The sequence below is a fragment of the Enoplosus armatus genome, chromosome 14 (genome assembly GCF_043641665.1).
Source record: "Enoplosus armatus isolate fEnoArm2 chromosome 14, fEnoArm2.hap1, whole genome shotgun sequence".
In the NCBI taxonomy this organism is placed as follows: domain Eukaryota; kingdom Metazoa; phylum Chordata; class Actinopteri; order Centrarchiformes; family Enoplosidae; genus Enoplosus; species Enoplosus armatus.
In genome coordinates this window covers 1,922,651-1,936,505 of record NC_092193.1, presented here as the reverse complement: position 1 = coordinate 1,936,505, position 13,855 = coordinate 1,922,651, and the positions used below count along the sequence as shown (strand labels likewise).

The 13,855-nt window shown below is 46.3% G+C and overlaps 1 protein-coding gene across 1 annotated transcript in view; it reads right to left on the bottom strand.

The window, feature by feature from the left end:
• The window catches only part of adcy8 (adenylate cyclase 8 (brain)), a 74,951-nt gene that overhangs the window by 44,956 nt on the left and 16,140 nt on the right, over nucleotides 1–13,855 (bottom strand). The window contains exon 2 of the mRNA XM_070919698.1: nucleotides 1,212–1,361. Coding sequence (XP_070775799.1) covers nucleotides 1,212–1,361 — 150 coding nt within the window. The remainder of the gene's footprint in view (nucleotides 1–1,211; nucleotides 1,362–13,855) is intronic.

Here is a 13,855-nt window from a genome sequence, read left to right as displayed (position 1 = left end):
AACCACAACCGGACAGACCTTCAAACCAAAACAAGGAGCTGAAAGAAGCTGAAACTCTCCGTAGAGCTGACAGGAAGTGCAGTCGCGTCACTTTAAGAGATCCTTTTCACATTAAATGCGGTCAGTTGATCCATTTTAATATGAAAATATGAATTCGAGCTGCTTTATATTGGTGTCCACATCCTACCCTCATATCACAGTCACGCACAGAGAGGGAGTCGATCTGGCCTTGTGCCTCTGTGTTCTTACAGCATGTTGATGGAAGTACCAGGCCTTGATTGGTTCACATTAAGGTGGTCTGCTCGGGGCGGGGCCCCATCTCGCTCCATTACAACCATCCCAGAGCTTATCAGAGCCGAGCCCTTCCAGGAAACTCGACGCCGTAAAAGCTTTCTGTGGCTTCTCAGAGCCTGACCGTCCACTCCACTGCGCAAACAGAGCGCACTATGTGTCACTGTGTGTGTTTGTGTGTATACCTCTCTGACTCAGACTGTGTGTATTGTTTCTATTTGAGTACGTGTGTGTGTGTGTGTTGCCTTGTTAGGCAGTGTTTGCAGCCGTGTGTGCGTGTCTGTGTGTCCACTGCACTGACGCACAGTTTGCGTGACAGCAGTGGATCGATGCAGCATCCATGTTATTCTCCTCTCAGCGGGCTCATTAGCCGAGCTGCTAACGTTCAGTCCTGTCAACTGAAATCCATCAATCGCTTTGCTTCCTTTATCAAGCTCTCTTCACACTGAGCTCATCACGAAACAACAGGAAGTAAAAGCACATCACTCTGCACGTTGTTCTCTATGTCCTGCTGTGTTTTGGCGGCTGTAGTGGTCCAGTGGTTGGTGAAGGTCATCTAGAGGTCACTGTTCAATATCTCTTGAAGTGTGCAGACCTGAATTCTGCATAGGGCTAAAATGTAGGTCTGACTGAATGTTTCAGACCTAAGCCAGTTACATCATAACTCCACCATTGCTGCTGTTTTGAGGCCCTCCATCCTGATGAAGCAACCAGTAAACCGACTGTAAATATAAAGATATGAAGGGAAGTAGCTCATGAAGCTCTCACTGAGCACCATCACACACACAGACACACGCTTATACACAGACATGACCAACGTGCTGCATCAAAAACAACGTACGATGAAGCAACAGGCACCACAAGCAGTTTTGACACCTCTGTGAGCAGCATCATGGTCTCGTGCCGTGTCGCGGACTCACCTGTCTCTGGTTTTCTGTCTCGAGTCGCAGCCGAGCCTCGATGCAGCGCCGCGTCTCCAGGAAGGCCTGCCGCTGAGCCCGGTCAGACAGGTAACTGATGAATATTCCAGCAGTGTTCATACACATGAACAACACAGCCTGAGCCGCTACCTGAAACACACAGAGTGTCATTTCAGCTCACAAAGGCCTTTCACAAGCGAAGCAGGGAGCACACAATACATCACATGACTCACAAATAACTCAAATACCACCTGAACACAGATTTCGTGACTTGTTAAAGCACCAGGTTCCAGTCTTACTCATCAAACATTCCCTTATGAATTCCTGAATGTTGCTCCCCGTGTTTCTGCTAATTCTTTTGCGTGTTTTGAAACCAAATAAGCTGTTATTTGGTCATTTGCAGGTCAAGACGGGTCTAGTCGTCCAGGTTAAAACTGGACTTTATTAGAGAGCTGACAGTTGAGAGATGACAGGAGGGAGAAATGGGAAAGGACATAGAACAAGGGTCCCCAGCCGGACTCGCACTAGGGACCTTGCAGTCCATGATCAGTGCCTTCAGGCCCCAACTATAAGATGTAGTAGTACTTTTCTTTCTGCTGACAACAAACAAACTGAACACAAATCGTTTGTAGGAGGCTGTGTGTTATGTGTGTTTACACTTTTTTGAACTAGTTTATTCTATTGAAAGGAACTACTGAGGAGACATGGAAACCACCATGAATCCATCCATGTATGTAGACTCACTATAACAGCGCGTTCACTGCGTTCCACGATGCTTGTAGTAACATAATGTAAGTGCTGTGCAGTAGTCTGCCATCCACTTGTAGCACAATAGCTGGATAAAGAGTCCTCTGTTCGGCGTGTTTGCAGATGAACTGCTTCATTTATCCACAGATGATCTTTCGAACGTGTGAAATTGGGGGAACTACACGATACTATATAGATATGCTGTGTACTTTAAAAACAAATACACACAGAACCTGTAGTTACGTAGTTTAGGCCTCAGCCGCGGTAAACGGGGGTCAAGATGAGATTAAAAATTGATTGAGTGTGACATCACTGATTGGCTTTCTACCCCCATAAGAAGTCAATGAGCCCAGACGTCCGCTGAAAAGAGACGAGGACATGAGAAACCAGAGTAGACAAGAGAACAGAGCCAAAGGAATAAAGCAGGTCACTGATCATCATAGAAGGAGTGAACACTGAAACTGCACGGCTCCTCCATTACATGCTTTAGCCTGTAACCCCCCCCCCCCGCTGCTCTACCTGCGGGACAGGAGCAGGTGAAGAACTTGCACAGACTCATAGTGCTACGAAAAGTTATGTGATTAATGTTTTGAAAAAAGGATGCCCTGTTGTCAAGATAATCTGTGTAAAACCCAACGTCCAGATTCACCACTGAACAAAACGAGTCCCTTTGTGTGTCTGCGGCGCCTCGTTACGCCTGTCACACACACACACACACACACACACACACACAGTCGTTTAATCCATTCTGATATAACTAATATTGATCAGAGCAGCTTTAAATTCCCATTATTTCATATTTTCTACTCAGGGAACCCTGTAACTCCTCTATGGTGAGGTTATGTTTTCCCCCCAAAAAACACTATCGACTCTTGAATTAAATACTGTTTTATTTTAATCTCGGACTGATATATGTGAGTGTATATTTCAGGTTTTGGCTGAAACAATACTGTATCATCTTGGACAGAGGGGTAAATAAAGCGATTAGGCAGCGGTATTTAATATTCGGAAGTCATTTTAAGGTACAAATTGTTCAACCGAGGAAATAAAATAAGAATACTGGGTGCACAAATTAGTAATTTAAGGCGTGATTTGTAATGTGCACCAATGACTAATGTGAGGTTTTATTTATCAGCCTTTACCGTCCACAGTAGATTTGTGATTTAGAGGTAATATTTCTTGAACAGAGGAACCAGCTCTGGAACGGTTCCACCAAAACACATCAGTGACTCAGAGAAACACGGCCGTCCTCATTAATTATTACAAAGACCGAAGGTTTTCATCAGTAAAGCAGAGCTGATGCAACACTCTGCAACAGGGCCGTCCTCCTCAGCTGCACCACAGCGCCGCCCGGCCGGCTTCCTCCTGCCTGCTGGAGCTTTACATGACGCAAGTGTTAAAACAGGTTGGCTGAGAGTTCAACTCATCTCACAGACGAAGACCCTTCACTGCACACACACACACACACACACACACAAACCCTCCCCTTTAAACTAGCTGAAGTGGGGGGGTTACAGTCACGGACAGGTCCTGATCGTCTGCAGCCATCTATAGTGCCTCAAAAGGTACAAAGAGGCACAAAATGAGCAGACTGTACTGAAGCTGCAGGAGGCTGATAAGGTCGTCCATCAATAAGTCACGAGCTTTTCTGGCTTTTAAATCGTATCTTCTGACCTGTACAGGCAAAGCTTGATTACCAGCTGGCCAAAGTCGGCACCTGCGATAGGGGCGCCAGAACTCCAGGGTCAGGGTCTTTGTTTGGGAACATGCAGCTCTAAAGCACACACATTACCTGCCATGATAGAAGGCCTTAAGGTGGGGGAGTCCCTGGGTCCAAAGTTAGTTTTAAAACCTTCATTATTTCAGTTTTGGTTTTATATATTGAATATTCCTAATTTTATGTGTTTTATTACAAAGCAAACCTGGGGAAAGGTGGTATAAATACACAGAGATCGGGAGGAACTGTGGCTAAGAGGGACCCAGCAGCTCATTTCTGGCCCAGGGCCCCCTTACAGGTAGATCCGGCCATGCTCCAAAGCTCCCACCTGTCCAGGAACAGATACACAGAAAAACAGAAAGAAGAAGGCTGTCCCAAAACTGTTGGAAGCACACTTTTGCCTAAAACATAATGATAGCTTTAATATTTCTCTTCATTGGAGCCAAGAGGTTCCAATAAAACAGAGCCAGACAGGGGTGTCCACATACCTTTGCCCACATCGTGTACTTAGTTACAGTTTGGGGCGAGACTGTCTTCATGGTTAAATATTTTATTAACTCTAATAACCATGTTTAAATATTTCATTAGTGCTCCAAACGTCTGTAATAAAATCACAGGAGCTTCGTGTGCGCTCACTTTCTCTTTGTTGTACATTCACCAGTCAATCTTTGCTAAATATTTTATTTAGCCAGTAACGTTTTGTTGGTCTGACACAAACACATTATCCACCACCCGGACGCTACAATACAAAAACCTTCCACTGCTTCCTGTATTACTATAATCGTACACCGCTGATTTATCCAGTATAAGCAAAAAGCAAAAAGCTTTCCAGGCAGACGGAGCTGTTCAGATGACAGGGTGTTGAACCCTGTTTTCCAAAAATACATTAATACCAAGGCACTCGGTGATATCTTTCCCTCTTCGCACCATGTTTCTTATTCCTTATTGTGGAAATGTGACTGCTGTTTGTCTCAAAGGGTCAGTGAGATGGTAGTAAAGTCTAAACACAGAAATGTGTGTTTAAATGCTTCTTTTATAGTCAGTTAGAGAAGTCTCATTAGCTTGAGGCACAGCGTAAATCAAAGGGCTGGTGATTAAATAACTTTAAAGTCGTTCCGTTGCGCCGGCTGTGTCGGTTTTCATTTTTTTAGGAAGGGAGAGTGCTATGGCTCTTACACTCGAGGCTGAATTGTGTCACGACTGATAAAAACCTCAAACAGACAGTTCAGTGTCCTCTGTCGCTGAGAGAAAAGCTCTGAAGTGCTCTGCCATGTTTCCCTCTGCAGTAAAATTGCTGCACTAAGAGCACATTTCAAGAGGAAAAAAATGGAGCATGAAGAGGGGATTTTCTGATTTCTGGTGCTCTCGACAGCCCGACGCTTTGTGGAGAGCGAGTTGACAATTTATAAGGGGGCTTTCCCCGGCTGCCCGTGGGTCTCTCCACCGCTCTGGATCGGTGTTAGGAGGTGGTCTAGTGGTTAGAGCTGTTTAGGATGTAAATTCTCAAATATCTGCCAGAGATTCAGACCTTCAGAGGTTTGGTTCTGCTGAGCTGAGTCAGACAGACCCTGAGGAGGGCTGAGACTATCTAATGTTAGCAGCCGCACAAAAACAATACAGTCTCAAATTAGCAGAAAACCTACCTGATCAAGGAGGAGCTACCTGATCGAAGCAGTGAGTCCTAAACCAATAAGTCAGCGTGACCTGTGTGACGATTCCAAAACATTTAGAGATCTGCCGCCTCCGCGGTGTAAGGTTTTATTAGGTCAGATAACGGAGGAGAGATCGAGGTCAAGGTTAAAATACGCTGATGTTGACTGAGACAGGAGGTGAGCTGAAGTCTTCAGTGTCAAAATCAGACAGCAACGTTACTACTTCCACGTTTGCTTCAGAGAGAGGAACCATTGCTCTCACAACCACACGGGTCCTTCATCAGGGAAACGTGAACACAGTCACTGAACATCTACTGCCGTCAGCCTCCGTGTGAGGAAAGTAAGAAACATTTAGTCTGAATTTGTCACGTCAACTTTAGTTTGAAGTTGAATTACCAGTCGAAACTTTTCTCTGAATCTTAAAAGCACCACCAACACTCAAATCAAATCAAAGACATTATTATTATTAACTGTTATTAAGTCACTAAAGTTATGAATATAAAAGAGTCCTCCACCGATTTAACTTTGCACTCCTCAAAAACTCCAAAAGTTCAATTATGTATGTTAATACGCCTCAGATTTACATGGTGGTGGGCCTTTAAGGTTTTATTTAGTAGAACTGTTTTCAATTCTTCTGACGGTGGCGGAGGTGGACATTAATTCAGCGCAGGCAGCCCGCCTCTGCTTGAAGAAACTGCTGCAGGAAACCCTGCATGTTACCGTACAGGAAAATAAATCTGTGTATTCTACATTCAACACCGAATATGTGTAGGAGTATTTTTCATTTGAGCTACACACACACACACAGCCATCCTTCTCACAGTCTCCTCCCTGGAGGCTCTTCACTGTATCTCACAGAGCTGAGGAGCCTCTCTGTGCATTACGGTGTGTTATTGTGAATCTCTCCCAGGACTCCATCAGCGCTGATTCAATTTCTAAGTCGCCCCCTGAAGGCCTCTGCTCCTCCCACGGAGACGAAAATTAAAACCCCATAAGCTGCAGCAGCTGTGGTAGCTGTGGCGGCGTCCATGTTGTTTTGGAAAAGAGCAGTGCCGGCTCGCCATAAAGGGCATCAGCATGGAGACCGCCGGTGCACTCATTAAAGGAAAATGCCAGTGATGTGGATGTTTTTAACAAGGTCTCATTAAGAGCAGCGGGCCAGGAAGAGGCACAGCTTACAAACAGCTACATGGAAAATAATGAGGCAGGGTTAATAATAGTAATAATTATCATAATGTTTTCAATTTGATTCATGGGTGAGGAGTGGCACACAGCCCGACATGGAAAATAAACACACACACACTTGTAGTCAGTTACAAGTCCGTCCTCCAGATTTAACAACGCACCAATAGAATATTCTTTTAAGAGATGGATTGACCAATAGATCAATACATCAATCGATCAATAGATCAACGTGCTAGTGACTTCAGTATCAGCCAAAACAACTGAACGAATGCGCGTAAAATGTTCAGATTTGTTTTCTAAAGCTAAAATAGAAACAGATGACAAAATGTGGACGGGACACTGAAAACATACATGATGATCATGATGAAGTTTACCCAGTTGTCCCCACTCAATTCGGAAAAGTCAAATCAAATTTGAACCAAAAACAATTACGTCCATAATTTCTTTAGAAACGTTAAACACTGAACGACAACAGGAGGGTTACGGCTGCAGAGGGACGAGGTTAAGACGAGCGTGGGAACTCCTCAGACACCCACCCAGCATCAATATTTCAGAGCTATCAGTTACCTCCCTGCACAACGTCTGGACTTATATTACATTACAAGACTTTACAGAAGTGCATATGTACTCTAGAAGAAGGAGTCACAGCAACATCGGTAGCCTTAAAAGCTGTCGGGCCACCGTCAGTTTAACCTGCTCTTGGTGTCTGATGACAGCTGTATGAAAACATGTTAGAAGAGCAGCTGGCTAAGAGCAGCAGAGCTAAAGCTCCCCGCTGCCAGCGCTGGTCTCTGCAGAAAACACTCTTCTGCCAAATGAAGGGATTTATTCTGTGGCTCCGAGGTACAGAAGAGGACAGCGAATGATTTACTCGGCTTCACACGCTCAGTTATCTGCCGACGACTAGATGAAGATATTCCACAGTCAACACACGGCGTCAAAAGATATTACATTTTAAATTTAACGTGACATGGACGGCCTCGATTAATAATTCATAACCGCGTGCGAAACCACTCTGATGTTTGCAGACAGACTTTGCGGAAAAACAAACTAAAGCTCTGTGTATTCTCTCGGCAGACAAACTGTCAGCATTTATTCCACCAGCCCAAACTACTGCAGTCTCTCTATTCTAACTGGATTAAACCTTGTGTAACTGCAATGAGCCTGATCTAACGGTCATAAATCTCTTTTATAACCTGGAAAGGACCAGGATCTGTGACAATCTGCCAATACAAGCTTTACACAGCATTGGGTTTCAGTAATTAGCAGTATTAAACAGGGATGTTCCACGTCAGTCTGCAGAATCACCATCAGGGCCAATCCGTCTTTTTACAATCTCCAGAACTTGGTTGTTTTAACAGTCAAAACCACCTTCTTGAGGTGTTAAAAACACAGGAAGTCTTTCCCCACACTGATGGCGTGCGTCAGCAGAGCTGTTTGTGTTAAAAAATCAGACACGTTGTTTCTATTACAGCAACATTTCGACAGTGAAAAAAACCTAAAGAGACGGTGGGCATGAAAAGAGGCCTTTTAGATCCTGTTCACAGAGAACCTACAGACACTATGATATATAACAGATATTATAATTACGTTTCCTAGAAAAAGAAGATCCTGCACGCTGCTCTTGCTCAGCCGAAACATTAGTATGATCAATAAATTGTGAGCGGTGAGCGGGATCTTCTTTTTCTAGGACTGAAGTGATACTTTCCAACGCTCCTGCATCAGAGACATATCTCCTTGAAATAATTACGTTTCCTCCCAAAATGTATTTGTAGTGTGTAAAGGTAATTGGCTGCAGAGCTGCGTGTTGTTTCGTATTTATATATCTGTGCCATGATACCTGAGTACTGCCCTCGTACCTTAGTTTGGGGAATATATACATGTATAACTCGTCATTAACCTTTCCTGAAGTTAAAAAGGTTTGATGATTTGGATCAGAAAATATCTGACCAGAGAATTAATAAACAAGGCCATTCCATCAGTGCGCTAATAGAATTGAGGTTCAATACCAGACTTTATGCAGAGATCATACCGTGTCTACACTGGATTGGCTTTATTCCTGTAAGATGTACTTACGTACATGTACAGAGCTAACATTCATTAGTTAGCTAGCTAGCGACAGCATGGTACGTCGGTTAGGACACGCCCACTTTTCAACGCTACGTCCCTGCCTTCCTGTTTCACTTGGAAATACGTCTGGAAACGACGTTTCATCTCATCAATAAAGTAGTCGTGTCTCCCAAACATTGATCCCTTTGGTTTTCAGTCAACATTGTGTTGAAGTAAGTGACTGTGAAGAGGACAATAAAAACTTCCATGCCGTGTCCCGACTCTCCCAGTGATGTAAAGGATCTGTTCCCTCGGCAGCTGGAAGTGTCCCAGTTCAGACTTCTTTTGTCTTCCTGTGACACAGATCTGAGGGTTTTCTTTTGCTGTGTGAACGTCAAAAGGTTTCATTCAAGCGCTTTTTATTTTTCAATTCCATTCCAGCCCACGTGGATCTCTGCCCCAAATATGAATCCCACGGCACGTGACCTATATGCGACGTGTTACCATGACAATGTCTGATGTCATTCAGCAGAGACGACCGTCACAGACAGTTTGCAGCCCACGGCAGCTTTTCTAAGTCAACGTCAGCGCGGAGAACGAGGAGCACAGGAAGTCACGACACGTAACCGACACGCCAACCCGGGAGTTTCTTAATGTGCACACGTGTGACAAGCAACAAGCCGTACTAGCGTTAGATACACCAGAAATATCAGGTGCAAGCAGCACTTCAAGATCAATCAGGCCTCAATCTTTCAACAAGCTGTTGAAGGTTTGTTTTATGAGTACCATATTGCAGTATAACATCTGCATAGGATTACATGCTGTACCACAGCAGACCGCACTGCCGACCAGACCACAGCTTTAATACCACAATCACAGACAAACAGTTAGAGTGTAACACACCTGGTCCTGGTCCTGGTCCTGCACCACCCTCATCACCTCTGCTTCCCACTGGTATGTCTACTTCCTGCAGATGATCAGCAGAAGTCTTTTAGATGATTTGGTTACGGAAAAGCCAAGATGAGCCCATCTGCTCTGAACGGAGGAGGCAGCATCTTAAATGTTCAAGACGCGGCTGCATTATCAGAACTTCACAGGTGACTTTAACAAAGGTAACCTCAGACACGAACTCCCAAAATACAAACAGTTTATTAAATGCCCCACCAGGAAGGGGAACACTCTGGATCACTGTTACACCACAGTCAGTAACGCTTTTCACGCCGTCACCCGCGCTGCACTGGGACACTCTGACCACGACATGGTCCACCTGATTCCCACATAGAGGGAGAAATTAAAACTTTCTAAGCCTGTTGCGAGAACTTCGAAGAAGTGGACCAGTGAAGCTGCAGAGGACCTGAAGGCGTGTTTGGACTGTACTGACTGGGATGTTTTCAGGACTGCTACCAACAGTCTGGATGAGTACACAGAGGCTGTGACTTCATATATCAGCTTCTGTGAGGACTGCTGTGTACCAACTCGGACCAGGGTGAGTTACAACAACGACAAACCCTGGTTCACAGCAAGACTGCGACAGCTGAGGTTGGAAAAGGAAGAGGCGTTTAAGAGTGGCAACAGAGCAGAGTTTAAGGAAGCCAAGTACAAGTTTAGCAAGGCGGTGAGGGAAGCTAAACGACTGTACTCAGAGAGACTACAAGACCAGTTCTCCTCCAACGACTCTGCTTCTGTGTGGAGGGGGCTCAGGCAGATCACCAACTACAAGCCAAGAGCCCCCAACTCTGCTAACGACCGACGCCTCGCCAACAGCCTCAACGACTTCTACTGTCGCTTTGAAAGACAATGGGACAGTCCTGACATCATCCCCCACACCATCACCCACCAGCTCCAGCCCAACAGCCCCAACCCCCTCATCACACCTGGGGCTGAACTCTCACACCTCCTACCACCACAGCTGCCCCCCACAGCGCCCCCCACTCCTCCAGCATCGACACCTCTGTCTGTCCTTGAAAGAGATGTGAACAGACTCTTCAAGAGACAAAACCCGCGTAAAGCTGCTGGACCAGACTCCATCTCCCCATCCTGCCTGAAGCGCTGCGCCGATCAGCTGTCTCCGGTGTTCACGGACATCTTCAACACCTCATTGGAGACATGCCACGTGCCAGCCTGCTTCAAGGCCTCCACCATCATCCCCGTCCCCAAAAGACCAGGGCCCACAGGATTAAATGACTACAGTCGCCCTGACCTCTGTGGTCATGAAATCATTTGAACGCCTGGTTTTGTCCCACCTCAAATCCATCACAGACTCTCTGCTGGACCCCCTGCAGTTCGCCTACAGAGCCAACAGGTCTGTAGACGACGCCGTCAACCTGGCTCTACACTTCATCCTCCAGCACCTGGACTCCGCGGGATCCTATGCCAGGATCCTGTTTGTGGACTTCAGCTCTGCCTTCAACACGATCGTCCCGGCTCTTCTTCAGGACAAGCTCTCCCAGCTGAACGTGCCTGACCCCACCTGCAGGTGGATCACAGATTTCCTGTCTGACAGGAAGCAGCACGTGAAGCTGGGGAAACACGTCTCAGATTCGCGGACGATCAGCACCGGCTCCCCTCAAGGCTGCGTTCTTTCTCCTCTACTCTTCTCCCTGTACACCAACAGCTGCACCTCCAGTCACCAGTCCGTCAAGCTCCTGAAGTTCGCGGACGACACCACCCTCATCGGACTCATCTCTGGAGAGGATGAGTCTGCCTACAGGTGGGAGATTGACCATCTGGTGACCTGGTGCAACAGCAACAACCTGGAGCTTAACGCTTCAAAGACAGTGGAGATGGTTGTTGACTTTAGGAAGAGCGCAGCCCCACCCGCCCCCATCACCCTGTGTGACTCTCCAGTGGACACTGTGGAGTCCTTCCGTTTCCTGGGCTCCATCATCAGCCAGGACCTCCGGTGGGAGCTGAACATCAGCTCCCTCATCAAGAAAGCCCAACAGAGGATGTACTTCCTGAGGCAGCTGAGGAAGTTTAACCTGCCACGAAAAATGCTGGTTCACTTCTACACTGCCATCATAGAGTCCATCCTCACCTCCTCCATCACCGTCTGGTACGCTGCTGCCTCCACCAAGGACAGACGCAGACTGCAGCGTATCATCCGCTCTGCAGAGAGGGTGATCGGCTGCAACCTCCCATCTCTTCAGGACCTGTACTCCTCCAGGACCCTGAGGAGAGCAGGGAAGATCGCTGCCGACCCCTCCCACCCCGGACACCATCTGTTCGACCCCCTCCCCTCTGGCAGGAGGCTGCGGTCCATCAGGACCATCTTCCCCTCTGCAGTCAACCTGACGAACTCACCTCTTCCTGTTTTGTGCCATAAAAACATCCAGCAGATCTGTCACAACATGTAAAATACAGCGAAAAGGCCACAGAATAATGACATGTTTGTTTTCAGGCATAGACCTGCTGTCTCAACAGTGCTGGTGAAATGATTTGTTGGTGTTCCATACTGGGGAACTTTTGAATGGTCTGAAAAGAGAGTGTGTGGAGGATACAGTGTACAGACATAAACACTCTTTCATGCCAGTCTGAAAACGGCTCCTCTTGGCACCTCCAGTGTCTCAGCCCGCCTGTTTTCTCAGGCTGAACGTGTAAATTGGCCTAACGACTAAGATGACACGTGAACGTCTGCAGGCGGATGTGTGTGTGTGTGTGTGTGTGTGTGTGTGTTACAGCAGCTTTTTTCAAACATGCAGTGATAAAAACTGAGATGTTCACCAATATGTTCTGAATGTGTGATCAGAAGCAACCTGATGACGAAGTGGCGGAATAACTTTGCATATCATCTGGATCACTGTATGCACATTTTAATAAGAGAGAGGCTCAAGAATGGAAAGCCTCCGTCAGCCTCTACAGGGACGCGTCTACACCAACATCCACGTGTCAAACCATGTGGTGTCTCCCAGACAAACAAAGTAACTCAGTCCTCTTATTCAAGTGATGCAATTAAAGTAAAATTTCAAGGTATTTTCTCGGTTTATATCATAGACTGTATATAAAGATGGCCGACGTCTCCACCACAGACTGTATATAAAGATGGACGACGCGTCTCCACCACAGACTGTATATAAAGATGGCCGACGTCTCCACCACAGACTGTATATAAAGATGGACGACGCGTCTCCACCGCAGACTGTATATAAAGATGGCCGACGCGTCTCCACCACAGACTGTATATAAAGATGGACGACGCGTCTCCACCGCAGACTGTATATAAAGACGGATGACGCGTCTCCACCACAGACTGTATATAAAGATGGCCGACGTCTCCACCGCAGACTGTATATAAAGATGGACGACGCGTCTCCACCACAGACTGTATATAAAGATGGACGACGCGTCTCCACCGCAGACTGTATATAAAGATGGACGACGCGTCTCCACCACAGACTGTATATAAAGATGGCCGACGTCTCCACCACAGACTGTATATAAAGATGGACAACGTGTCTCCACCACAGTGGTGATCGGGGGCGGAGCCACGAGGTCGAGGTCCCGCCCATGCACCCACCCGACCCAATCATGAGCACACCGCAGTCAATCACAGCTGTCAATCATGACATTTCATCCCCTTTTTATAGCATCAAATAACTAACTAAAACCAAACCGATCAGAAAAATGAACACTTGAACAAACATAAGAACTACATGAAAAGACAGAAACCATCTTTGGGAAAAATGTATAATTTTCTGATATATACAGAAAAACTATGTTTGTGCATCGAATCTAGAATGAAAGAGTCACATGTACACAGTAGTGGAGTGCAGCGCTGCATTATGAGACCACAGCAGGGGTTTTATAACGGCGACCTCTGACCTCTGGCCAACCTTCTCTACGTTCAACACAAGATCGAACAGTTGTGTATTCCTCCTGTTGTGGCCATGTGATCCTGACATTTCCCCACAGCTCAGCCTGCAGCTCAGCAGCACGCTCGTCTCTTTAATGTCATTTTGTGGCTGTAACATCTTGTTTTTTCCTCGGAGCGAGAAGCAGGAGAAGAAGCTGAAAGCAGCCATTGTGGTGAGCTCCATCAGCTCTGTGTGGCTGTAAACAAGTGTGATGGATTGCTGCCTGAATGCACAGAGTCACTGAGTGCTGACACAGATATCTGACTGATATGCGCGGCCTACAGTGTGTACAGTGTTTTCTAGTGTTCCCTCTCACGATATCAGTTTATCAACATTTTTCAATGGCTGATTTATTGATCACTTCACGAACTAAGTCTTTCGCTCAACCCCGTGTGCACAAGTCGGCTTTATACTACATGTGAGCTCCTCTCTTCTCTTGAG